This window comes from Bos grunniens, chromosome 7 (assembly GCF_055505025.1).
Source record: "Bos grunniens cultivar Pamir isolate PY7600 chromosome 7, Bosgru_T2T1.0, whole genome shotgun sequence".
NCBI classification, from domain to species: domain Eukaryota; kingdom Metazoa; phylum Chordata; class Mammalia; order Artiodactyla; family Bovidae; genus Bos; species Bos grunniens.
In genome coordinates this window covers 81293694-81320797 of record NC_141171.1, presented here as the reverse complement: position 1 = coordinate 81320797, position 27104 = coordinate 81293694, and the positions used below count along the sequence as shown (strand labels likewise).

Genomic DNA, 27104 nt, shown 5'->3' with positions numbered 1-27104 from the left:
ACCCTTCTTTTTCACCAGAAAGCTTTCCTATGCCTGCTTTTGAGTTTTTGCCAAATTTAAGTTGGCGAAGGTGGCTGACTCCCTTGCTACAGCAAGCCCTGCATAAATAGCCTCTATTTGTCCTCATCTATATAGTCTTTCAGAGAAGGTGATGGCACCCCACTCCAGTACTCTTGCCTGGAAAATCCCATGGATGGAGGAACCTGGTAGGCTGCAGTCCATGGGGTCGCGAAGAGTCGGACACGACTGAGCGACTTCATTTTCACTTTTCACTTTCATGCATTGGAGAAGGAAATGGCAACCCACTCCAGTGTTCTTGCCTGGAGAATCCCAGGGATGGGGGAGCCTGGTGGGCTGCCGTCTATGGGGTCGCACAGAGTCAGACACGACTGAAGCAATTTAGCAGCAGCAGCAGCATATAGTCTTTATTTCAAGAGAAATGAATCTCCTCTCACTGTACTTACCAGAAAACTGATTACATTAGTTCTTCATTTTCCAATGGTGTCTGTAGGGATTTGCTGAAAGGTTACCATCTAGATAGTTGGAAGGTTTCTAGATTTGTGCGAAGTGGTCTTACAAATATGAGATTTATCATTGTCCTAAAATATTTTTACTTCCTGCCACTTGTAATTGGATGTGTTTACCCATCTTAATAGCATCAAAAAAGAAAAAAAATCAGGAAAACACACCAAAGATAATAAGGAGAGTTTTATTGTAAAGATAGACAGGACCTATAATTTTTATATTTTTCCAAGTCTACAAAAACTCTCAGAGTAGAAATTTCTTTGTCTGTCATACCAGCAGACAGATTATTTATAAATCAGGGAAAGGAAAGTTCACTTCTTGCCAAACTGAGGTAGAGGAGGTGGCACCTTAATATCCTGGCCTCTCTCCAGCTTCTTCTCACAATCCACCAGGTAATTGACTCCATCAATGACTATCTGAACAAGCTCGACCTTTGACAGTGAAAGAGATGAAAGATTAATTTGTACAGAAGACACATGCAAGGCTTTGATCAAAAGGAACGATACTGGGACACATGAGAACCTTCCCTGTTAGACGGACTGTATAACAATTTCTTCTCATTGTTTCCCTAAAGTTTTGTGGAAAGAGAGGTATCTGATAGCTAGCAGAGATATTACAGGGTTACTCTTGATCTTTCTGTCATTAAGATAAGGTCACTACTTTGTGTGTGAGAACTTTTTAAAAAATATGAAAACCATTAGTTTGCATTTCAGACATTTCTTCCCCATCAATCTCTGCTAAAAAATGACAGTCTGTCTTAAAGTATATCTACACAGTGACACCCTTGTGATATTCTCTGACCCAGATTTAAATTCTGACTTGCCACTAAGCTACCTGAGCACTAAACATGCTACAGTTCAGATATTATCATTTACACAGTGAACGGCTTTCTGAACAATATTTCAACTCAAATATTTGGCAATTAAAGAATGTTTGCAATGTACCAGGCTAGTTTGTTACTTAAGGAAACTATGTGAATTACATTAAGATATACTTTTTAAAAAATCCCTGCTTAAAATAAGTTAGAACTTTCATTTACAAATAATTGGTTTTCTTAAACTAGAGTACATTTACCTATGATTTTTCCCCTGGGAATCACCTCTCAAACAAATTTCTTGCACTGCTCCTAAAAAAACCCAACTAAGGTAGTAAGTAATTACTATTTAGTTCCAGATATCACTAAAATACATGATATAACTCAAGAATGCCCAGCAATAATGGAGGAGATGGTTAAGTGTTACAGCTGAACATATTTTAGGCATGATGGAGTCTAGTGTCCTCCCCACTTCTTTTCATGCAGAGGGAACTGGAAGCTCTAAGAAAGGGTTGGGTCAAAAAGCTAGTCATTACTAATTTAAAAAAAAAACAACACTTATTTTTTCTACTTATCCAACTGACCCATTCCACTGTTGATGAGGATGTGGTGAGGGGCCATTCACTGCCAGTGAGCTCTCTTGGTATAAATCTTCTGATAGGAAACTTGGTCATAAGTACAGGACTCTCAAATTTAACCCAAGAATCCCCTTTCTAGAAATATATCCTAACTAACTAATCATAGTTGTGATCAAAGTTATACATAGAGATGGTCAAGCATAATATCAAATAATCAGGGAGACATTAAATAGATATGTTTTGAAGAATATTTAATACTGTAGAAAAATGCTCATGTTGAAAAAAACATTGGGAAAAAGCTGTTTTATATCCAACATATGTAATAATACTAAATTTAGTAAAAAAAATTTTTTTTGAATAATTGTAAGAATGGAAGGCAATTTAGAATAATGTTCACAATGGTTAACAGGGTTGTTAGGTTAAATAAGTGGATTTTTTTTTTTTTTTAACACTTCTGGGAATTTTTCTAGTCCTTATAAAAGATCACTTACTAAATCATAGGTGTTTTTTTTTTTTTTTAATGATGACCACCTAGCTTTCCAGTAATTAAAATCAAGTTTTAATATTAGAGGCAAACAAGGCTAGGGCCCAGATTTTCTTTATTATTCACTACACCATACGTTATTTAGCTAATTTCAGAAGGTGTGGTATTTATAGCTGCTGCTTCCTCAAATACTTTACCAGAGCTGGTAGCATGCAGGCTGATTTCATTGTTTTGTTTTCTCCCTTCCTTCCCTCAGTTTGCTAGTAGGAATACCAACTAACAATGAAATACGCAAAAGATGGCAAGAAAGAAGAAAGAACATCAGTGATCCATGGGTTTAACAACCAGCCACTGAGTTATTGAGTTGTATGTTGTTGTTGAGTTGTTAAGTCATGTCCGACTCTTTGCAACCCCACAGGCTGCAGCACGCCAGGCTTCCCTGCCCCTCACTACTTTCCGGAGTTTGCTTACACTTATGTCCATTGAGTCAATGATGCCACTGAGTTGTATAAGAGCCTTTTAATTAATGATGGGCACAGTATGTTCAGGGCTTCCCAGGTGATGCTAGTGGTAAAGAACCCTCCTGCCAGTGAAGGAGATGTAAGAAACGTGGGTTCTATCCCTGGGTCGGGAAGATCCTCTGGAGAAGGAAATGGCAACCCACTCCAGTATTCTTGCCTGGAGAATCCCATGGACAGAGGAGCCTGTGGGTCACAAAGAGCTGGACACGACTGAAGTGACTTAGCAAGCACATATGCTCAATGAGATAAACTGGGAGGAATTACGGAGATAGGGATTTGCTTAGGTTTCTGCTGCATGATCATTATGTGTGCTCTTTGTGCTTTTTCTCACGTGTCACTCCAGGCCTACCTATAGTTTATGAATCTCATTTATCCTTTATATTCACAGAACCCTGCTGAGTACAATCTTACACATATCTGGTGCATACCGTATGTGCCATCTTGAGCCCTAAATACAAAATTTTACAAACTACCAAGTAGCTAAAAATGCCCAAGTGAAGATGATAGCATGTGATCTTCATCAAAGGAAACTCAGAATCAAGAGAAAAATCCACTATTTCACTCCACTCAGAGACAGCACACGGGTTCTCTGACTTCACAGTGATAAGACTGCTGTCCTTTAGTAAAACAGAACTCCTGCCACTCACGATTGCTGGAACAGCTCTGGAGGCAGGCGGCTGACAGCAGTCCCATTGTGAATTCCTTCACTTGTCTATACATTCTCAGATCCCATGGTGCTTACCTTTATGCAGTGCTTTCCCATGGAGGACCAGGGCTACAGAATGAAATGTAACATGGCGCAGGACTCAATGGGCCTAGAGGAGGTCTCGAATTTTGGAATAAGGAAGGGCTGTTGAGGTTACTTCTTTTCCTCTTAAGGTGATTTTGTTAGCTCATTTTTGGAAAGTGAGAGACATGTTACCTCCGATCGGCCAATTCGATCTATGTTGGAAATGTCGTACACGTCTGCTACCGCTGCAGTGTCCACACCGCCTGTGCCCCGCTTCTGCAGTCTCAGGTTCTCCAGGATCTTAGAAAACCGTGGATCCTGGGACAAAGGAGAATACTTGGCGTCATAAGAGGAAAGCTGATCCATCATCCTTGGCACACGTAGAGAAGATGTAAAACGAGAAGTAATAACAATGCGTGTTTAGTAAGCATGTATTTGGGCCTCCCCGGTGGCTCAACGAGTAAATAATCCGCCTACACCGTAGGAGACGTGGGTTTGATCCCTGGGTCAGGATGATCCCCTGGAGGAGAGCATGGCAACCCACTCCAGTATTCTTGCCTGGAGAACCCAAAGGACAAGAGGACCCTAGCGGGCTACAGTCTATAGGGTTGCAGAGTCAGACACGACTGAAGTGACTGAGCACGCATGCACAGACACAAACATATACTTACTATGTAGCAGGGCCCTGTGCTGGAACTTTTAAAACTTACAATAATCCCATGAAGAAGGTATTACTTTTACCCCTATTTCACAGATGAGGAAACTAAGCCTCAGAGAAATTAACTTGCCTAAAAGTAGAACATAGCTAGAAGGTAGCAGAGCTGTTATTAACTTCTATACCCCTATTTTGTCATCTAGATACCCTTTGGTGAGTTTATTGTTCATCTGTATAACAGTTGTTATTGATATAATTAAAATCAAGACATTAAGTCACATCAAATAATTTTCTTAGAATTGGAATTTTGAATAATATCATCATACTTTTTTGGGGGTGGGGGGGGGGCCGAAATCACATTTTCTAAACTTGTTTTAAAGTATTTGATTCACTTGGTGTGCTATGACAGAGAAACCCCCAGGTGCCCACCAGAATCCATTTTCCTATCTTAACAGGTGAGCTGAGGAAGTAACCACTGTCTAGGTTCTTGCTAATGGAACAAGCAGAAGTGACAAGTACACTGCCAGGCCTAGACCTCAGATCTTCACACGGACACACTGGCATGCTCTCTCACCTTCCCACAAACTGAACATGAGGTCTGACTGTGACCATGCCTTAAGGCAGTGGTGCTTCAAGTGTAGTTCCCTGACCAATAGCATCGGCATCACCCGGAGACTTGTGAGAAATGCAAATTCTGTATTTTGGGTTTTCACAACCCTCCACGTGATTCTGCTGTAGGTTCAAGCCTGAGAACCTCTGAACTAGGAGAAAGAAGGGGATGGAAGGCTGGCCAGGCAGCAGAGAAGCCTTCCTGTCCATCTCTACTTGTGATATGATGGAGGATTTAAACTTCCTAAAGTCACATCCCATTCTTACAGCCCCTTAACCTCTTATCCTATGGACACAAGTGTTTTTTCAAGCAAACAACCTTTTCTTGTCACTTTCTTTCATCTGTCAGAAAGTAAAGGTTAAGGAAGGGACTAGGACATTTTCCCCTCCACAAAGCAGCCCCAGGTGAGCTCATCCTGGTGGAACCCAACAGGACCACAGGCTACGTGACAGTACCTTGCTGAGCTTTGGGATCCTGACATGGACACCAGCTCGCAATCCCGTGCCGAGGTTCGAAGGGCAGGTCAGAATGTACCCCAGGCGCTCATTCCACATGAACTCCCAGCCTCGCTCTTGGATTAAGCGTTCCACCTACAACAGGGAGCAAATGATGAAGTTCTCAGAGAGCCATTCACTCAGCATGCCCCCAGCACCAGGGAGAGGTGTGCGTACTGTAAGTCTGCCATGAATAAAACTCAGGTAAATTTATAGTACTACTTCTATATTTGGAAACGAAAAAGTAAAACTAACTGCAGTTCCTTTTTGAAAGTTATTTTTAATCCTTTTATTTTAATAATTTTATTTATTTTTTTGTGGGTCTTCATTGCTGCAAGGGCTTTCCTCTAGTTGTGGTGAGTGGGGGCTACGCTCTAGTTGGGGTATGTGGGCTTCTCATTGCAGTGGCTTCTTTTGTGGCAGAGCACAGGCTCTATGGCACTTGAGCTTCCATAGTTGCAGCATGTGGGCTCATCAGTTGCAGCTCCCAGGCCCTGGAGCGCTGGCTCAATAGTTGTGACACATGGGCTTTGTTGCCCCTCGGCATGTGGGATCTTCCCGGATCAGGGATCAAACTCGTGTCTCCTGCATTGGCAGGCCGATTCTTTACCACTGAGCCGCCAGGGAAGCCCGATATTTTTTTACTGAATGAAAGATTCTTTAAATTCTATAATGCTTTACAATCTTCAAAAGTTTCATACACGTGATTTCATATATTCTCATAATAACCTTTTTTTCCTCCTACCCTTCTATTACCCCTCCCCCATTCCCTCTCCCCGCTGGTAACCACTAGTTTGTTCTCTACAGCAGTAAGTCTTCTTTTTTTGTTTTATTCATTAGTTAGTTGTACTTTTTAGATTCCATACATAAGTGAGATCATAACAGTGTTTGTCTTTCTCTGTCTGATATTTCACTTAGTATAATGCCCTCCAAGTCCATCCATGTTGCTGCAAACGGTAACATTTCAATCCTTTATTCTATAGTACTTCATTAATAGAAAATTAAACCTCTTCTATCACCATATCAAAATGGTCCAATTAAATTAGATGAACCATGTAAAGCACTGAACACAGTACCTAGGACATCAGTTCAGTTCAGTTACTCAGTTGTGTCCAACTCTTTGTGACCCCATGAACTGCAGCACGCCAGGCCTCCCTGTCCATCACCAATTCCCGGAGTTCACTCAAACTCACGTCCATCGAGTTGGTGATGCCATCCAGCCATCTCATCTTCTGTCGTTCCCTTCTCCTCTTGCCCCCAATCCCTCCCAGCATCAGAGTCTTTTCCAATGAGTCAACTCTTTGCATGAGGTGGCCAAAGTACCGGAGTTTCAGCTTTAGCATCAGACCTTCCAATGAACACCCAGGGCTGATCTCCTTTAGAATGGACTGGTTGGATCTCCTTGCAGTCCAAAGGACTCTCAGGAGTCTTCTCCAACACCACAGTTCAAAAGCATCAATTCTTCAGTGCTCAGCTTTCTTCACAGTCCAACTCTCACATCCATACATGACCACAGGAAAAACCATAGCCTTGACTAGATGAACCTTTGTTGGCAAAATAATGTCTCTGCTTTTCAATATGCTATCTAGGTTGGTCATAACTTTCCTTCCAAGGAGTAAGTGTCTTTTAATTTCATGGCTGCAGTCACCATCTGCAGTGATTTTGGAGCCCAGAATAATAAAATCTGACACTGTTTCCACTGTTTCCCCATCTATTTCCCATGAAGTGATGGGACCAAATGCCATGATCTTAGTTTTCTGAATGTTGAGCTTTAAGCCAACTTTTTCACTCTCCTCTTTTCACTTTCATCAAGAGGCTTTTGAGTTCCTCTTCACTTTCTGCCATAAGGGTAGTGTCATCTGCATATCTGAGGTTATTGATATTTCTCCCGGCAATCTTGATTCCAGCTTGTGGTTCTTCCAGCCCAGCGTTTCTCATGATGTACTCTGCATAGAAGTTAAATAAGCAGGGTGACAATATATAGCCTTGACGTACTCCTTTTCCTATTTGGAACCAGTCTGTTGTTCCATGTCCAGTTCTAACTGTTGCTTCCTGACCTGCATATAGGTTTATTAAACAATAAATGTCAGTTGCTCTTATTTTTTCATATGAGCATTGTAGGAGGACATAGTAATTATCAGCAAGTAAGGCTGTGGTCGTGTTGTTTTTGTTGTTCAATCACTAAGTCATGTCCAACTCTTTGCGACCCCATGGACTGCAGCACGCCAGGCTTCCCTGTCCTTCACTATCTCTTGGAGCTTGCTCAAACTCATGTTCATTGTATAGATGATGCCATCCAACCATCTCATCTTCTGTCACCCCCTTCTCCTCCTGCCCTCAATCATTCCCAACATCAGGGTCTTTTCCAATGAGTCGGCTCTTTGCATCAGGTAGTTAAAGTATTGGAGCTTCAGCATCAGTCCTTCCAATGACTATTTAGGGTTGATTTCCTTTAGGATCGCCTGGTTACATATGAACGTAGATGCATTCTATACTGTTTCTATGCTTAGAACAGCCAAGAGCTCTGTTAAAGAAATCAGAAAATAGCTAATGATCCACAGCTTCTCTAAACCATCCTGCATTGGGGCAGGAAGCATGGGAGCTTGCTGGAAGCCGCAACCCAAAAGAGTGCCATGATCCCTAGAAAAAAAAATTAGCCCTGTCTTGGAAGTCACCACAGTACTTTTTTTCAAGAATGAAAAATATAGAGATTTTATTTTAGTGAATATTCAGAATTCTCTGATGACATCTTACCTCTTTAAGTCCACGACAGAATCGCTCAAATACTCTTTTCATATTGCCTCCTTTCTCCATAGAGATTACTCTGGTGTGGTCTTCCTCATTAATCCAGATGAGAAATGTCTTGTCATAATTATGCCTAATGAAGTGAGAAATATGGTGTTGAGTGTTAATTACATTTGTTTCAACACATGAAAATTCCTATTACCTCTGTAGCTTGATTGCTTCATTTCACCTTACTCATTGCCTTAGATGGTCCTAATTTCTTCACTGTGCCGCACAAGTACTGCAAAATAATGTTACCCTGACAGAATGAAGAGTAACACCAACTCCAACCCTCATGTCATGTTTTTGCCAAACAAGAACATAATCTGCCTCATTCTTCAGACTAGGATGACAATAATTCAGCCATGATAACTTTCAGCTTTGTTGCTAACAAGAGTGTTCTGTCTCCTAACAGATTCAACCAAAATCATATGGCACTTAATAAAATATTTTACCTGCAGCTCAACATGTTTGGTATACAGATTTCACATGTTTGCTGTATAGATCCTGCCTCTGAACCCGCACTGAACAGCTGCTCCCCAGCACTTTGATCTGTGCTCCTTCCAGTAGTGCCATAACAACTACCAAGGAACAAGAATCAAAGTTGCCCAAGGACCGTTGGCCAAGATAAAATATGTGTACACTCATAGCCACTCTTCCTTGTAGGATTTTGCTTAAATCCTCAATATTTATTTTTCATTTTCTGCTTCTCTGTTTTAATGTCATGAAACAGAGATTCTCTAAAGTCAAATAATATGAAGCTATGTTTTTCTTACAATTTTTTCTCATGCATAATTCATGCAAACCAGCTAGCATTCCTGCACATCTTGGAAACATTACTATACTTATATATTAAACACACACACACACACACACCGATTTCTAAGAACTCTATCTTCTCCATTTCTAAGTAGTCTATCTTCTCAAGCCAGGCATGCCGTCAAGTGCAGGTCACAGCAACTCCAGGTTAGGACAAGCAGTGATCTGAAGGAGAACACTGCACACACTGCAAATGTGAACATGCTAAGTCCATACCAGATTCCCCGGGCATCTGGCCAGTCACGGGCCATCCCAGCACAAGTTAGTAAAGGGGATACTGGCTTATCAAATAGAAAGTGGTCCTGCAGGCCAAAAAGGACAAAGCAATGAGACAACACTAATGAGATCAGACACGATGGCAAGTGCCAGGTGGTCAATTTCCAACTCACTAATAATGGCTGAGGTCTCTCAGGCAGTGCTTCTCAGTGTTGGCTGCTCACTATAATAATCAGAGAGCTTAAACAATTCTAATGCCCAGTTCCCATCTCTCAGAGATTCTTGTTATTGGCTGTGGCCTGGACATTGGGATTTTCTAGTGTACAGCTAAGGTTGAAAACCACTGGCTTAACCCAGACAGAAATCCTTACTCACTATGGAGTTGTCTATCCAGCCAGCACCAACCCTGTGCAATGGCAGAGTGGGCAGTGAGCAAGGGGGTGCTGTCCCAAGAAGTGTTCCACACAGTTGCATTCTCCATGTTTCTAATGTTGTAGGTTTACTTATTCTTATTATCCTTTTCATTACAAACTACTCGAGATGTAAAATAATGATCTGTAAATAAAAATAGTCACCATTCATCTAATGCTCACTCGGTGCCAGGCTCTATGCTATGTACTTTTTATTTCCTTTAATCTTCACAACAACACTCTGAAGTAAATGTAATTGTTCTATGTGATAGGAAAATAAAACTGAGGCTCAGATAAAACAACCTATCACACAGCTAGGAAACGGCAAAATCTAGATGCAAACCTAGACCTGTCTGACTCCCAAGTATGCCTCTAACTACAATATACCACGCCACAAATCAAAATCAGTGTCCAGAGACAGGCATTTTTCTTGCTTGTGTGGACGCAGTAAGAATATGAATGTGGATTCCATATATTTCAATATGATCACACTTAAGTCAGAAATCAAGAGGACACGGGCAGGGGAGTCCTTCTACAGTCTCTAAGTGGAAGAGCTGGGACAGGTTTAGGGACTGTTATTGCCCAGGAAACAGCGTGGCCTTTAAGCTGGAGACCAGAAGCAGCTACTTGAGGCCGAGGAGTTGTTCTGTAACAGGGCAAGTGGAGAGAACCAGGAGACTGAGGCCTCTAGAGGCCTCTAGACCATCAGTTGGCCCATCTCGTTTGGAAATGGGGCATCTTTTCTGGTATCACATCTTCTGAAATAACAGAAAATTTGTTTCTCCTTTTCCTTGGAGTTTAAAGTTACTTGTGAAAATGCCAGGCCAAAAAAAGGGACTTGGGTTTTGTCTCCCCTAGTGTGAGACCAAAGCCATGGAGAGCCTGGGGAGGCAGCAGGAGTCTCAGAGGTGGGCTCTGGTGTAAGGCAGGTTTGGGGGCAGGCCTTCGACCTGGATGATTCCCCTTCCGGATGTTCCGGGCTTTCTGGATTTGAGTGTGGTCGTGGAGACACAGGCAGGATTTTCCATGCCCAATTGTTCCGATTTATCAACAAGCCCGGGGACCCTCCATCCACCCCCACCCACCAATCCCAGCCCACCCTATGGTTTCCTCTGCAGACTTCATTCAGAGACCATCTCCACTTTTGACCTAAACTTTTAAGGCCTGCTCTTTCTGCCTTAGACTGACCAGGTTGAAACCCCAGCAAGCTCCCAACCAGGGCAGGGTCCTGGGCTCCGGGGAGGCCACACAGCGGCCACTCCGGGCCCTCTCAGCACCACCCCGCCCCTGGCAGCCCAGGTGGCTCAGGGGCCACTCACATCGATGAGCCGCTGCTGGTCCTGCTCCGTCATCTCGGACAGCTTGTAGTAGCGCCCGGCCAGGTCCCCCTTGAGGCCCTCCAGTGCCGTGATGGCCACGTTCTCCACCTCCCTCCGCTCGGCCCGGCTGCAGGCGGGCGGCAGGCTCAGCCCGCGGATGCTGCGCCCTGTGCGCACCCGAGACGACAGCACGTAGCGCTCGTCGAACTGCCCCTGAGTGATCTGCCGAGCAGAGCGCGGGGTCACTGCGGGGCTGCGGCCACAGTGGCCTCCGCCCCGCCGACCAGGGGACCCCGGGGCACAGAGCACGTATGCATGCTGGAGCCATCCTGCCACTCTGGGGGCTGGGGTCTTAGAAGACAATGGAGGAACTACTTCACAGGGTGCCCTCTGCAGTCCTTTACCCCAGGTAGATTTAGAGTGAAAAAAGGAATTGTTTCAGGAAAGGCTGAAGGTTTTCAGTGACCACCACTAACCTGGTGGTAGGAGGCAAGGAAAACTGACTTTGGCTATTTCCTGATAGTCTCAGTGGCCCTCCAGGGAGCATGGCGTGGGAAGGCCATCACAGAGCTTTCAAGGGCAGCTGGACCCAGGGACCCTTCTCTCTCCTGCTCTTCGTCTTGGGTTCTGGAGTGCCAGCTTCATGGGAGGGTACAGAGGTGGCTGGCGCCTACCTTGGATGCATCCAAATCCGTGGGGTGCTTCATCACCCTGGGGTCATAGCCATTGTGCCTCAGCTTGATGACAGGGTCAAAAAGGTCGGCAAACACCTGCAGGAGGGAAGAGGCTCTGTTTCCTTTGGAAAGGACCAAGGAAGATGTTCCTTGGTTCAACTACTTTAAGTGGTTCATCATTTGCTCTTTTTTAATCTTAAGCGCCAAGCCAAAGGTGATGCCCTCCTTCTCTGAAATTCTCAGTGCAACTATGCAGGAAAGAGGTGTGAGACTGCATTGATGGCTAATCATAATAATAGTAGTAGTAGCAGTTGTTGTTCAGCCACTAAGTCGTGTTTGACTCTTTGGAACCCATGGACTGTTTCCCGCCAGGCTCCCCTGTCCACAGGGATTTCCAGCAAGAATACTGAGTGGGTTGCCATGATCTCTTCTGGGGGATCTTTCCCAGATCAGGGATCAAACCTGTGTCTCTTGCATTGGCAGGTGGATTCTTTACCACTGAGCCACCCAGGAAGTCCAATAGTAGTAGTAGGCAAATGCCAGAGGAAACCTCTCTCAGGCACACTGCCCCTTGGGTGAGGGCAGACATACAGATCTCTGTCATGGTAATCTCTTTCCTAGTGGTTCTGCCAAGTTCACTACCATCAGATGAAGCAAGAAAATTTTGTGTTTAAGAATCTGAAGGATAATAGAAGCTGCTAGATCAGAAGCTAAGCAGTTTTGTGGTCAAAACTGGTTCTACAGTTTAAGTAACACAATACATTTGTAGAAAAGTAGCTTCATAGAAAGAAAAGTGCACAGCAGCAATTAAGGCAAAGCAGGGACCCCTTACCCTTTGAGGACCTTCCCGCCCAAACTAACTCAAGTAGAATCTACTTTTTAAAAAACCATAAATTTCTGGAAACATCCTTTAGGTAAAATAAGGATAAGAGAAGTAAAACAGAGCACCCTGCAGCCTCTGGGAGCTGTGGGATGTCAGTCCAGGAGTCAGCACCAGTCTGGGACTCTGGGAGCTCAGAGCTGGGCTGCTGCTCTTGAGTTAGTTGCCCATCTAGCCTATTCAAGATGGCCCCCTCACTCCCCTTGATGGCTGCCTTCCCAAGGAACTGCTTTCCTCTCCCTGCAACAGAAGGTGCAAAGGAGGCAGACCTGAGGGAGATGGGCTGGAGGTATTTGCCATGACATAGAAGATGCACTAGTGGCTGAGCTCCAGAACAGGGGACCATCCTGGGCTTCTGCCCCCAGAATGAGGATGCAGATCATGGGATTTTTCCAGGAGACTTGCCTGTGTGCATGCTAAGTCACTTCAGTCATGACTGACTCTTTGTGACCCCATGGACTGTAGCCCGCCAGGCTCCTCTGTCCATGGGATTCTCCAGGCAAGAATACTGGAGTGGGTTGCCATAGCCTCCTCCAGGGGACCTTCCTGATCCAGGGATCTAACCCGTCTCTTTCATCTCCAGTACTGGCAGACAGGTTCTTTACCACTAGCGCCACCTGGGAAACCCCAAGAGACTTAATGATTCACTAAGACTGCAGTGGACTGTGTCATCAGTAATTCCCAAACTGAACACCCATGGAACCATCCTCTCCCCTCAATAAAACTCAGCCACAGACATATCACCTCCTAAAGCCTCACTGGTGATTACAATGAATACCAATACAATGAAACAACAACAAATGAAAAGATTTTATTTTTTCTGTACCAGTTCACCCCCTTGATGAGCTCAGAGAACTGAGTCATGCGACTCATTCCTCTATGGGGAGGGATACTAGAGCAGTCGCAAAGGAAGCCTTGTGCCTGGGAAGAATAGATCTCGTTGTTCCAGAAAGCACCGCAGGTGTTCTGCTGAAGTTGGCTCCCCTTTATGGGAACCTGTTCTGAGAATGCAGCCCCACAGAGGGAACCCAAAGCACCCACCCAACGCACACACTGTGGAACCCGCAGCTGCGAGTTTACCTCATAGGACTCCTCGTCGCCAGCCACCATGCCCACGGTCTTTATGAAGGGGTGGCCAGGGTTGTCCACTCCGGTCTGGATGCACTGGTCCAGGGTATAGCCGCTAGGCGTCACCTTGTTGCGGAGCTTGGCGTAGATGGCCGGCGTGAGGCACTCGGCCATGCAGTTGTTGTGTTTGCGCAGGTCAGGGTAGTCTGCACTGTCCGCCGAGGAGAGAGGCGTTCAGCGAGCAGCCCCGCGGGGACGGGGCCTATACAAGAGCTTTGTTTCTGACCAGGCTCTCTTCAGCCAGGGGGCAGAGGGAAACTGGCTAGGTCATGACTCAAGAAAGCCGGATTTTAAAAACATACGTCCCTGAACTGCCAAAGAAATGGACCTAGCCCTGCCTAAAGAGGTTTACGATGCTGGCTGCAGGAGCCCACAGACTGTGACTTATGTTTATATACAGAGGAAATAGAATGAAGATAATTAGGAAAGAAACTAAAGTCGTATGCAGGCTTTTTTTTAAAAACCCAGAAGTTTTGGTAAATTATAACGGTCACTTTTTGACCCCTTAGGTCTGTGATAGAGAAGCTAAAGTCCCTGCAGGCATAACTGCACAGAAATTCATTTATTTGTCTGTCCTCAATGATGCCAACTCTATGGCTATCTGCTATGCTGAGCTCAGCGCCTGCCTATAGACACAGGCATTCAGGGAATATCTGTTAAACTAATACATAGCGGAAAATCAAATGGGGATGCAATCTTACCTGGGATATGCACTGACTGAATAGGGAATTCAGGACCACCACAAGCACTCTCACCTCAGGAATTCCTGAGGTACCTGGTGGGTGCCAGCAATTTCCTCAGAGATCCTGATTCCCACAGAAGCCAAGTAAGTATTTCTGAGAAACACCTCAGGTTTTCCTCATGTCTATATGCACACCTGCCCATATGGAATCCCTTCAAGTCAGCGCTCCAACTCTACCCAGTGTGAAACCTCTCAGCCATGGAAAGGTCCCCAGGGTAGAGAAGACACTCCATCTTCATTCCATTTCTCTAATTCCCTTCTGCAAGTCCCTTTAAAGCTGATACTTCAAATCACTGCTATCACATCACAGCTTCCAGAAGGCAGTGCAGCACGTATGAGGCCCAGGTCTGGAATCAAGGGACCTCGATATCTGGCTACACCAGCTGCGTGAACTCAGGCACTACTTAATTTTCTGAAGCCTCCATTTCATCATAGAGAGGTGCTAAGAGGAATAAAACACTCTGTGTAAAGTGCTCGTCACACCTAGACATGTTCAACAAAGGTTCGGTCTTGTTATTACTATTCCACTAGATCTCACGCTCTGGGCAGGAATGATGAGACTACACTTCCTTGAGTTCACCACAGGTCACTGTGCATCACAAGTCACACTGATTTACTCATCCTCAGAGACCGAAAGTGGGGCCCTTGTTGACAGTTTCAGCAGGGGAAAGTGTATTTCTGGCTGGCATTTGGCGTCATTTTAAAGCCAAGAGGACTTACCTTGGTGGGAATAGCTTGTGTTGCTCCCGAGCCGCAGCACACACGTTCTGCTTATTCAGCAGGTACCCCGTGGTCAGGGCACCGGTGCCCAAGGTAGCAAATAACAGAGAGGCATTGCGGCCAGTCAGCAACTTTGAGAAGGTACTGGCCATCCTTCCTCTTGGATGAGTGTCTGGAAAACAGAGAAGCTGAGGATTATTTTATATATATATATATAAATATATATGTATTTAAAAGAATTTTTTGGCTGTGTTATATTGCTTGCAGGATCTTAGTTCCCTGACCAGGGATCAAACCTGGGCCACCACGGTGAAAGCACCAAGTCCTAACCACTGGGCCACCAGGGAACTCCTGAGAAGCTAAAGGTCAGACAGCCTCACAGGATGGCCCTGAACCACAGTATAGAGATCAATAGGGGAGAGAAAAAACTGCAGGAGACTTAGCCTCTGTTTTGTTTTATTTTTTTCTTCCTCCCTCTTTTCCCCACCCTCCTCACACTGCTTGGAAAAATCTGGTTAGTTTTAGATGGAGAGAATGTCAAACTGCTTGAAGTCCATGTCATTTTCTCCACCAATATAATATCAAGGGAAAAAATGGAGGCTTTCCACATTTGGCGGCTTGACAGACCAGGTGCTCTTTGGGCTCTGCCACTGCACAACTCGACCCTGAACAGAATGGCATGCTGGGCTTATGAGAGATAGAGGAAGCTGTTACCGAACCAGGCTCATTTTGCCCAACACACAGGACTCCAAAGTGCTGAGACACTAAGGTTTGCAGCAACCCTTAGGAGGGTTTATTCACAAGGCAGCCACGGAAGAAGACGGGAGAAAAAACTCACAAATTCACCTCCTGGAAAGTAAAGGGCCTGGAGTATTTGTGGAATAACAAAGAAGCATGGCGCTCTGAAGCATAGAGTGCGTGGGGAGTGCGCAGAAAGGTGATTGGGAAAAGGTGTGGTAATTGTCATTTAGCACAGGTGTAATTAGGCTACCTTTGTAGGGTCTGAGGGTGAGTTTCCAGCCCTGCGCTGTCAAAAGGTCACTGAACTTGGCACTCGCACATGCCTAGTTGTGAGGTCAGTGGTCCTTCCAGTCTTAACCAGCTCAGCTCGAAATGGACACAGCTGAGTCCATGTTCCTGGAAAATAACTTGGGCAAACACCTTATTGTTTAGGCCAGAAACTGCATGGTGGACACACAAGCTTTAAATCGACCTTGATTGGTGAAGGCAGGTGAAATGAATTTCACTAATCATTATGCACAGTTTCAAAGTCTCTGAAGACCACTCTCCTACTTCACTCACCTCAAGTGAGTTGGTGTCAGAGCTCAGGGTAAGAAGCCAGGAGATTTGGGTTACCTTGAGTGTGGATGTCCATTTGCACACTAGGATCAGGCTATCAGCAGGGAAAGGGCAAGCTGAGTCTAAGACTCTCCAGCTGCACTAGGACCCTTGAGAGGGGCTAAAGTGGTCCAAGATCAGGAGTCCTCCCAGCAAAAGCACACTTAAATGCTCTAAGGTATATTCAGTTCAGGCCCTACTCTCCTATAGATGAAGATCAAACCATAACAAGCTCTCAGAGATCACTAAGCACATAAGGAGGTACTATGAATGGGAATCAACAGAATAAAGGGCCACAGATTTGGGCCTCCAATGACTGTAATTCAGTCCAATGACTGAAGATACTGTAATTTTCAGACAAGAATGTAGAGTAGCTCTATATAAAATGTTTAAAGAAACAATGAGCAAGCAAGGAATCACAGTGATGAGCCATCAACAGGAAACTACTAAGAATGATCAACCTGATCTGAAAGAGAACCAGAATGAACTACAGATAATAATACAGCTGAAGACAGAATAAATGAATTGGAAGATATACATAATAAATTATCCAGAATGTTGCAGAGGAAAATAAGAAAATGGAAAATATGAGACATAATAGATATAAGGATCGAATGACAAGATCAAAGATACATCTAATGGAGACCTCAGAAGGGAGAATAGAGAAAACAGAGAAGCCATATTTGAGGAGAAATGATGACTGAGAATTTTCCAGGACTGATGAAAAACAAAAATCCACGATTCAAGAAGTATGACATAAACCAAGCAAAATTAAAATAATCCATACATACATGAATAATAGTTAACTGCAGATTACCAGCAACAAAGATATCCAAAGAAGTTAAAGAGAAAAGACAGTTCATCTATAAAGAAAAAACATCAGCTGATTTTTCAACAGTGAATAATGGAAAACAGAGAAATGGTGTCTTTAAGGGGCTAAGAGACAATAATTCTCAACCAGACTTGGGAATATAGTCAGAGTATCTGTCAAAGCTGACAATGAAAACGGCAATTTAAGGTAAATAGCAGATCAATAACAAAGAAACTACTAAAATATATGCTTTACTGCTGCTACTGCTAAGTCACTTCAGTCGTGTCCGACTCTGTGTGACCCCATAGATGGCAGCCCACCAGGCTCCCCCGTCCCTGGAATTCTCCAGGCAAGAATACTGGAGTGGGTTGCCATTTCCCTCTCCAGTTTATGAAAGTGAAAAGTGAAAGTGAAGTCGCTCAGTCATGTTTGACTTTTAGTGACCCCATCGACTGGAGCCTACCAGGCTCCTCTGTCCATGGGATTTTCCAGGCAAGAGTACTGGAGTGTATGCTTTAGAAAGTAGGAAATAGACAACAGATGGATAGGATGAGATCCAGATAAAGTAGAAAACATGTATAAATCAAGATAAATATATAATGTCATCAGGGATGAAAATCAGATATCCTGTCTACTACTGCCCAGAGATCAGAATGGAATATTAATCCACAGCATCATCCAGGATGGGGGAGCTATTTACCATGGGTTGATGAGTGGAAAACAATAGAGCAGACAATTCTTAGTACCCTTTCATTATACTGGTCTCTGTGATGCCCAAACGAAGGGTGGGATTTTTCCCCTAGTGTTTAGATTATCAGGACCCTGCTACAGGATTCTCCAAGCATAGGTGGGTTGGATGGCTGCAAGGAGGCTCTTGAGAGTATGGATACGGAATGTATCCTAGGTGAAACCAGGATGAAAACTTGAAGACAATAAACTCCTCTAATAGGGTGAGGTCAGCATGGCTTTACACATAATTCTAACAGTAGCCTTCTGCAGTCCACTTTCTTACCTGACTGCATTTTGGGAACAGGGATCAGTTCCCAGTTCCCAGTTATTCTTCCAGGATCACCACCTAGAAGTCTTTATTTAACACCTTTTTGAGCAACACTAGGGAGAAATTTGAACATCTCACCTAAAGCATCAAAGTCCTTGAAAAAAATTTAGGGAGTTATTTTCCTATGTTAGCCCAGGAAATCAAATTGTCAGACAGCCTTTCCTCTGTGCCATGTCTAAAAAGAATCCCCTCAATCCTAAAGACAACAGGAATTACTTTAGTAATCAGTAGGCAAGACAAATGGGCTATTTCTTAGAGTTGTTCCAGGGACTTGTAATGGCTCAACATTCATCTGAACACATGTGCTTCTTTGCTCCCTACTAGACTTTGGGCTGCTGTCTATCTCCTTCCAAGGGTAGGTCAGTGTTCCTCAAGGAACAACACCCATTCTTCCTGGCTTTTGTACACAGCAGGTGACACTAACTTATATCTTTGAAACCTGTTGTATCTTTTTTCACATCCTCCAATCTGCTTCCTAAGCAGAGAGGCAATACTTTCTTCTCTGATTTAACCATAGAACTCTCCAAAATAAGGGAAGCATGGCCCAAGCTCTTTCCAGACTATATATGGGCCAAAATTTAAGCCAAGACATACTCCCTAAGTTAACAAGAAGTGCATTTGTTTCTGAGTTTGGCTCAAACAGTTGATTTTTATTTTTCTTTCCTTAGTTGGCTTTCGGAGAAGGCAACAGCACCCCACTCCAGTACTCTTGCCTGGAAAATCCCATGGATGGAGGAGCCTGGTGGGCTGCAGTCCATGAGGTCGCTAGGAGTCGGACACGACTGAGCGACTTCACTTTCACTTTTCACTTTCATGCATTGGAGAAGGAAGTGGCAACCCACTCCAGTGTTCTTGCCTGGAGAATCCCAGGGACAGAGGAGCCTGGTGGGCTGCCGTCTATGGGCTCGCACAGAGTCGGACACGACTGATGTGACTTAGCAGTAGCAGGCTTTAGCACTGATATGTGTTCACATCAGCGTATTTGAGAAGATAAATTCAAAGAGGCAGGGTCAGGAGGAAGCGGAGAGGGTGGTGTCCACGTGCAACCCACCAACCACTTGTGGTCTTTAAAGGTCTTCTCCCTGTGAAGGTGATCTGTGGCTGGGTGTCTGATTTCAAAATATTCATGTTTAAAATGTTATCATATCCATATTTTAGTTTCTGTATGTGCATGCTCAGTCACTAAGTTGTGTCTGAATCTTTGCAACTCCACTGAATGTAACTTATCAGATTCCTCTGTCCATGGAATTTTCCAGACAAGAATATTGGAGTGGCTGCCATTTCCCCCTCTGGGGATTTTCCCAATGCAGGGATCAAACCTGCTTCTCCTGGGTCTCCTGCATCAGCAGGTGACATTTACCACTGAGCCCCCTAATCAGCTATACTCTAATATAAAACAAAAAGTTAAAAAAAAAAGATGAGGGAACTCAAAAACAGAGAGGTTAACTGACAGCCAACAGTCAGTTAAGGGAAATCACATGTACTGACTTTAAATGAAGATCCTGTTTTTACTTATAAGGTTTGCTGCTGCTGCTGCTAAGTCGCTTCAGTTGTGTCCGACTCTGTGCGACCCCATAGACGGCAGTCCACCAGGCACTGCCGTCCCTGGGATTCTCCAGGCAAGAACACTGGAGTGGGTTGCCATTTCCTTCTCCAATGCATGAAAGTGAAAAGTGAAAGTGAAGTTGCTCAGTCGTGTCCGACTCTTAGCGACCCCATGGACCACAGCCCACCAGGCTCCTCCGTCCGTGGGATTTTCCAGGCAAGAGTACTGGAGTGGGGTGCCATCGCCTTCTCCCACTTTCAAGGTTTAGTAACAATATCATAGTATGTTTGGATGGAGTCAACCTCTCCTCTCCAAGGAGTCCTCTGCCAGACAGTTCTAGCTGCCTCTGGTTCCTCATGGTCTCTCAGGGATCCTGGATGGGTCTTCTCAATCAGGGTTTCCACCGAGGGCTTGACAGAGGATAATTATGGGGCCAAATTGCCATCCAGCCACACAGGCATCATTTTGGGCAGCTCTGAAGGGCAGTGCAATCAGAGGGTGGACCCTCAGGGCTTCCGCCACCCTCCAGGAACACCACTGACCACAGACTTCCAGAGGTCATCAGGCAGTGCAGGTCATGGTCACCGTGAATGATACTGACATGCTTCATGGAGGAGTCACAGCGGGCAGCAATGGAGGGAGAGGCAAGGCTTGGTGACAAAAGGGTAAGGAGAGGTATCTTTTTACTTGTTTGATAAATATTAATATTTAGATATCTAGTATGTGGCAGCTTTTACAGAGTTCATAGTCTGAGGGGGAAATTCTCATATAGCACTTACTACATGCGGGGGCACATGGTTCCATTAGCTTTATGGTTATTCCCCCATTAAATCCTCACAACAGAGGACGTTCTTATTATCCCCATGTTATAGACAAGCAAATGGAGGTAAAAAAAAAAGGTAAACTCATTTGTCCAAAAGCACACAGTGTGTGAGTGGCAACGTGGGGATTCAGGACGAGTGGTCTGTTTTCACAGTCCTTGCTCTTAACCAGCACCCGCCTGGGCAACCACAAGTTATAGTGTCAGTGTTCTTCCAGGGGAACCAGAGCCCCGTGGGAGCCCCTGGGAGGGACTGAACTGGCCCAGTTCATTCAGCTATACTGTTTCAGGGAGCTGGTCTGGTTTTAATCAGTCTGAGCTATTGTTTACCTCCAGCTGCCCTCGGACTGGCACCAGGACGCAAACTACCAAAGATGAGAGCAGCAACAATGCCCTGACACCACACACCCGTGTGCATAGACAGATGACCACGGAGGCCTGCGGCATCGCCTCTCTCTGGCCAGCTGCCTTCCAGCCATCCTCCAGGTGGGAGTGCCACTGCACTCAGCCCACACTACACTCAATCTACTTTGGAATACAGCAGAAAGAAAGAGCGGAAGAAGGGCTGACTAGCCCTGTTCTATGCCTTGGTCCAGGATCTTCCGGATGAGGACACAGACTCCTTGACTACTGTCACTCATCCAAATCTGGCTCTGGAGAGAATCTATAGAAAATAATTCCCTGAAATGTGGAGAGTTGAAGTCCAGTGGGACTGAGTCTGCCCAGGAGGTATAGTGGCTGCCTGTCTCCAAAGGCCCAGAGAAAAGCCATGACTGGGGACAACCTTGATGGATTCCAGATTCCAGAACATTTGCAGCTACTAGCAACAAATCTGAATGAGGCCTGGCACTTATGAAGGGCTGAATATATGCACACATCTGTAACTATCACTTTGCTTCACACGAGAGGTCACCTCTAGGTGCTGCCCTCAGAATGTTTGAGAACATTTGGGGTGGGTTGCCATTCCCTTCTCCAGGTGGATCTTCCCAACTCAGGGATTGAACCCCAGTCTCCTGCATTTCTGGCAGAGTCTTTACCATCCGAAAAACCATGGAAGCCCCATAGAAGGAGAGAGGCACAACGATAGTGAAGCACTGTGTGCAGTGGCATAAAAACCTAGAAGAACCTGTCTATCAGAGGCAGAAGGATGGTATGAAATGTGATAAAAGAGACGATGGAATATTCCATGGCTATTAAAGAATCAGTTAAAAGTGCCTCCACTTTACCTAGATGCATGTCTATGCTCTATTCTTAGGTTAAAAGAGAAAAAAAAATCTCAAAGTAATGAATATGAATGGCTCCAATTTTATAACAACCATGTATCTATGTATGTATTTGCATGTATTAGTATAACATAAAGAAAAGTATTAAAGGTTACTCATCAAACTGCAAAAAGCATTACTTCAGAGCCACAGACTTGAAGTAGGCAGATTATTTTCTCTTAATAGAATTCTGTATTATTGCATCACTTGTAAAAACCAGCATGGATTGTCTTTATGATCAAAAATTAAATTTAAAACTAAAAAAAAAGTCAGCTGTGAGGTGTGTTAAAAAGTCACATTTTCAGGCTCCATCTTTTGAATGAGTAGCAAGAATGGCACTGTCAACATGTCTATTATGTAAGCAGGCAATTCTCAGGCCCTGCTGGGTCTACGGAGCCTGCAAGTTGCCTATCTGAGCTTCAGCAACCTGCTCTATATAACGGACTCCTCCATTATATACGATGAGACCCCTCCCCGAGCTGCTGTGAGGACTAAGTGACAAGTTACGGTAGGCGCTGAGTAAATGCGAGTCTCTCCTCTCTCATGACCTTAAGGCTACAGGACAGTTATTACTCTCTTCCCACAACCACCACTGGTTTTCCTAGCCAGCACTGGTCTGCCCCTTCTCTGAATGTTTGTTGACTTCAGTTTTACCATTCAAAGTGTTTCATCTAATTGCTTTATTCTGTAATCTCTCTGAGGACAAGCCTTGATTCCAGATGGAACCCATCATGTATGTTCAGATCCACGGATCATCCTTTGAAAACCAATGTCAGGGCTCACAACATCGATTTCCTCAGGTGGGTTCCCAAGTTCTTCTTCCAGACTCTGACCCTTTACCCAGGCCTTTCCTTCCACCTAGAATGTCCTTTCCATCTCTGCATGACCACACCTTACTGTCTTTTTTTCATTTAACTACCATTTACCAAACTCCCACCATGAGCCATGCATCATGCAAGAGGCCCATACAAATGTTCTTCTCAGTCTTTAAAACAATCCTGGCAAGTAGGCATTATTTTGCAGATGGAGAAAACAGAGAGAGGTTAAGGGACCAACACTTGATAAAGCTGGGATTTGAAACAGGCTAGTCTCTGGGCCTGGATCCAGGCTCCTTGCAAACCACAGCACCTCACAGGCAGCCCTGCACTGATCAGCAATTGGAGAGAAACCACCTTTGTGCTTCAGGACCTGGGAGCCACAGATCACTTCACTCAGGCCCCCAAGACGGTAGAAATGCACTTACCACAGAAGCTTCTAGACACGGGATTGTCACCTGAGAGCATGTGACTCCCCCAGCGTCCCAGAACATTATAAGCCTGTCCTCTCTCCTGTCCTCAGGCTTCTGCTGAAGTGGCCGAGATGCCAGGTGCCACTTCACCCACCCCACTCTGACGCCAGGTGCCCAAAGTGCCTGCCAGGCATGCCGGGGATGCTGGGCAAGCCTGCCTTTCTCAGAGGAGATAGGACATGGGGTTTTCTTCTCTCTCCTCCTCTCTTCTCCCCTCTCTCCTACAGAAGTAGGGACTGCAGGGATGAGGAGGGAGGTAGTCTCTAGCTCTCACCCCACAAAAGTCACTTGCCTCAGTTTCCCTAACTTGGAACACTTCATGACTCCTGATTTGATTTTTACCATCAGGGCTTCACTCTGGCCAAACTGCTGGGCTGCAAGCCAGTGAGATTTCTAAATGGGTACAAGATCACAGCCAAAAAGCAATGGTGCTGTGGTTATATACTTGCCCTCTCCACTGAAAAAACAAGAACCACCACATTAAGCTCTTCTGTCATCATGCCCAAGAGCCCCCCACGTCTGTCTCAGGCAGGTGTACTGGGAGTCTGGGTCTGGTTTGGTCTGGTTCTGTCACATCCTAGGCTATGGATGGAATCCAGCCTTGAGTTCTGTCACTGCCTCAGTTCTGACCTCCTGGTTGTCCTGAGTAACTGGAGGGAGACGCCATGGGTGCCATTCTGCTGACTCAGAGTTATTTCTGGTCCAGCTGTACAGGGCATCTGCGTTTCGAGCTCCTTGGAGGGCAGTGGAAGGCCAGGGGTCGGACCACGTGTCGGCGTTCCCTCCAGAGAGAGTGACCCCAAAATAGAGGGCGTCCTTGAGGCTGGACTAGCTCCACAGAACACTCTGAACAAATTCTCCTGATGTCACTCGTGGCCAGCAGAGACTGGCTGTCCCTTCCCAATTCTAAGGGAGCAAAGGGTTCAAGTTACTTCTCCACCCCCGGATGTACTGGCACCCTAAGAGGCACCTTTGGGCATCTCCATTCTATTTAACAAGTAGAAAGTCATAAGCAGAGAAATCTATGGTCCTTCCCTGTAAAACAGAGGCCTTTCCTAGGCCTCCTGGTGATGAAGACATACAACCATCACAAGCTCATCTCTCAAGGGTAAGTTGCTTTCAAGAAAATAGGAAGCTAGGAACCATCTAGTTCTCTGCAATGCTGTACAGGAGTGGAAGCTTCCTTTCGTGCCCAAGGGAAGGAGCCCTGTAGCCTCCCAGGCAGCAGTGGGTGTGACCTCCAGCGGTCACCTTCAGATGGGCTCCCTGTGGGATTCCTGGCTCAGTGAGCAGGGACTCCCAGAATGCTGACGCAAGGTCCCATGTGGTCCCCTCTGGGAAGGCAAATGGCTCCTGTTCTAGGCTGTGGCAGAGATGGAGTCCCAGAGCCTCTGAGCCAGGGGCAAAGTCTGTCTCAGAACCAGCCCTCCTCCTGCCTTGGAACATGCAGGATGCTTCATTCCTTCTGTCCCCCAGCCCAAGTTTCCCGGACCTTCCTCAGCCTCCTCTTTAGGAAAACTGACCTGGCCCCTGGTCCACGCTGTAAGGGTAGATTTGCTCAGGAAGCTGGCAGAGTTTGTGGGTGCATGTGGTGCTCGTGCCCTTTGCTGGAACAGTGCCTTAACCCACAAAAGGTTTGAGGGGGGAGGCTGGAAAAGGTGCCCACAAAAGTAGAAGAGGGCTCACACAGCCTAATAACCCCCAGAGCCAGCTTGGGAGGCTCAGGAAGCCCCTTGCCAAGTTCTGCTGGCAGCCGTGTTCTTCTATCTGAGCACAGGGGGAGCTGACCAAGGACACAAGCTCTGACACAGAGGCAGCGGGATGGCTGCAGACAGGAAACGCAGCACTTCTGAAAACAACACACCAGATGAACGCACAAAGCTGTGTCATAAGGCCACTGATTGCCACCTCTGCTGATTCCACCTGACCCTGTGCAGGAGGGTGTCTCAGAGTCAGGGCAACGCTCAAGGGAAGGTCTCGGGGCAGCGCTGAGCAGGGCCAGAGGGTTTTGCCTCATTATGGTGAATGTCACTCTCCACACCCAGCAGAGATATCACCTACCCAAGGGACAAAAACAGGGCTAACAGTAACCCAGCCAAGCAAGCAAACAACAGCCCTTTGCCAGAGATGAAACACATGTAGGCCAACTCTGTAGCATTTTCACCTCCAGTGCGGGGGTTGCGGGTGGTGCAAATAGTTACTTGGGTTTTAATTACTTATTCATTTTACTTGTTTTAATTATTTTAAATCATTTTAACTATTTTGTTTAAATTTTATTTAATTTAAATGATTTAAAATAAAAATTAAAATATTTTATAAATATTTTAATTGATTTATTTAAATATTTAAATTATTTAATTATTTTTAATGTTATTTAATTATTAATTTATTAATGGGGTAGAGATTTTAAAAATAGTTCTGTAGCAATAATATTAATCAGTTTAAATCGGGTCTAGCTCCTGGGCCAATCTGTAATTAGCTCCTTTCCAGGGCTTCAAGCTATCCATTTTTCAGTTAGTTTTTCGCAAGTTACTGGTCTGCATCTCTTCTGATGCTGCTGAGGGAAGCCATCCCTCAAACTAATGAGTTTCTACAGATTACAACGGTAAGAAAGTTGAAAGCTACAGTCCCCAACTCTGTGGCATTTAGATTTTTTTTCCATCAAGAAAAAGTCCTGATTCACTATCAAACACAGGCACTGCAAGCAGGGTGCTGACAGGGTGCCAGCCCCCTGCGCGCAGCTGGCCCACGGAATGGTCACCTGCGCCTGGGTGCGGAGCGGCTCCATCAAGGACGGACGCGCTGCCGGCCCTTCTCAAGAGTTACCACGAATTCCTCACACAGGAGCATTGCCCAGACCCCGGCCCACAGCCCTGGGTCCACCGCTCACAAGGTCCCTACCCTGGCTCTAGCAATGACCCCAGTTTTGGAGGAATAAAGCCGGGTTTCACAGCCACACTGACCTTGGAGCCGAAGCCTCCTGCGTCCCGCCGCTCGCGAACAGCCAAGGACTGTGAGGGTGGGGGCGGGGCCGGCCTTGAAAGGGCTCCTGAGAGGGCGGGGCCGGGCCGGAGGGGCGGGGCGGGGCCGGAGGGGCGGGGCGGGGCCGGCCTTGAAAGGGTTCCTTGGAGGGGCGGGGCCGGGAAGGCGGGGCGGGGCCCGCCTCGGCCAATCCCGATCAGGTCTAAAGACGCACTTGCTTTCCAGCCTTGCCCTTGTAGCACCGGCCTCTGATTCTTCCGCCAGTGTCAGGGGGTGGGCCCTGTCCTCTTTCTATCTCCTATCTTTTCTCTGAAATGTTTCCCTGCCCCAAGTCCAGTCCTGTAGGCTGTCTCTCCCAGGGCTCTGCGAGGGCTTCCTGGGCCCGCAGCCCGCTAACTGGCTGCCCAGACCTGCAGGCTCCTGCGTTGGGAGTGGGAGGACCGCGGGAAAATTGCTGCACCTATTTGGGAATTTGTTTCTATCTTCCCTCAGGAGCCCATCCCTGGGTTCCTGGTTAGCTGTGGAGAATGGTCCCTGCTCTCCGGGACCCTCCCCTTTCCCCTCCAAGCTGAGAAAGACGTCTAAAGCTCCCTCAGTTTCTAATCACATTCTGAACCAGAAACCAGGGCATCTCCTTCCAACTAGTTATCTGGGGGCTGGAATCAGGGGCAATCACCCTTCTCTTCTAGATCAGGTCGTCTGAAGTAGATTGCTAGACGATACACTTTGTATCCACAGCAGCTTAATTTACTACCAGAAGGTCCTGCAGGCCATCAACCTGCTTAAAAATAGCCCTCCTTGGAACATCCACTGCAAACCGGAAAGGTTGACTGTAAATAGCATTGACCCACCAGGACTTTGGAGCACAGCCTGCATTTCAGAGGGAGCTGACCAGGC

The 27104-nt window shown here is 45.7% G+C and overlaps 1 protein-coding gene across 2 annotated transcripts; it reads right to left on the bottom strand.

Moving 5' to 3' along the window:
* Positions 1-695: 695 nt before the first annotated feature.
* On the bottom strand, positions 696-26240 carry CKMT2 (creatine kinase, mitochondrial 2). 2 transcript variants are annotated; one of them, XM_086412812.1, is made up of 10 exons: positions 26189-26240; positions 15104-15275; positions 13594-13792; positions 11634-11729; positions 10960-11181; positions 9231-9316; positions 8166-8289; positions 5373-5507; positions 3845-3970; positions 696-956 (listed from the first exon to the last, which is right to left on the bottom strand). In XM_086412812.1, exons 2-10 carry the CDS (start codon positions 15253-15255, stop codon positions 837-839), a joined length of 1260 nt encoding a protein of 419 aa, XP_086268938.1. In that variant the 5' UTR covers positions 15256-15275; positions 26189-26240; the 3' UTR covers positions 696-836. The 2 variants fall into 2 exon arrangements, 1 of the variants encoding a protein (XP_086268938.1); XR_015168019.1 differs by lacking the exon at positions 9231-9316.
* Positions 26241-27104: the final 864 nt, after the last annotated feature.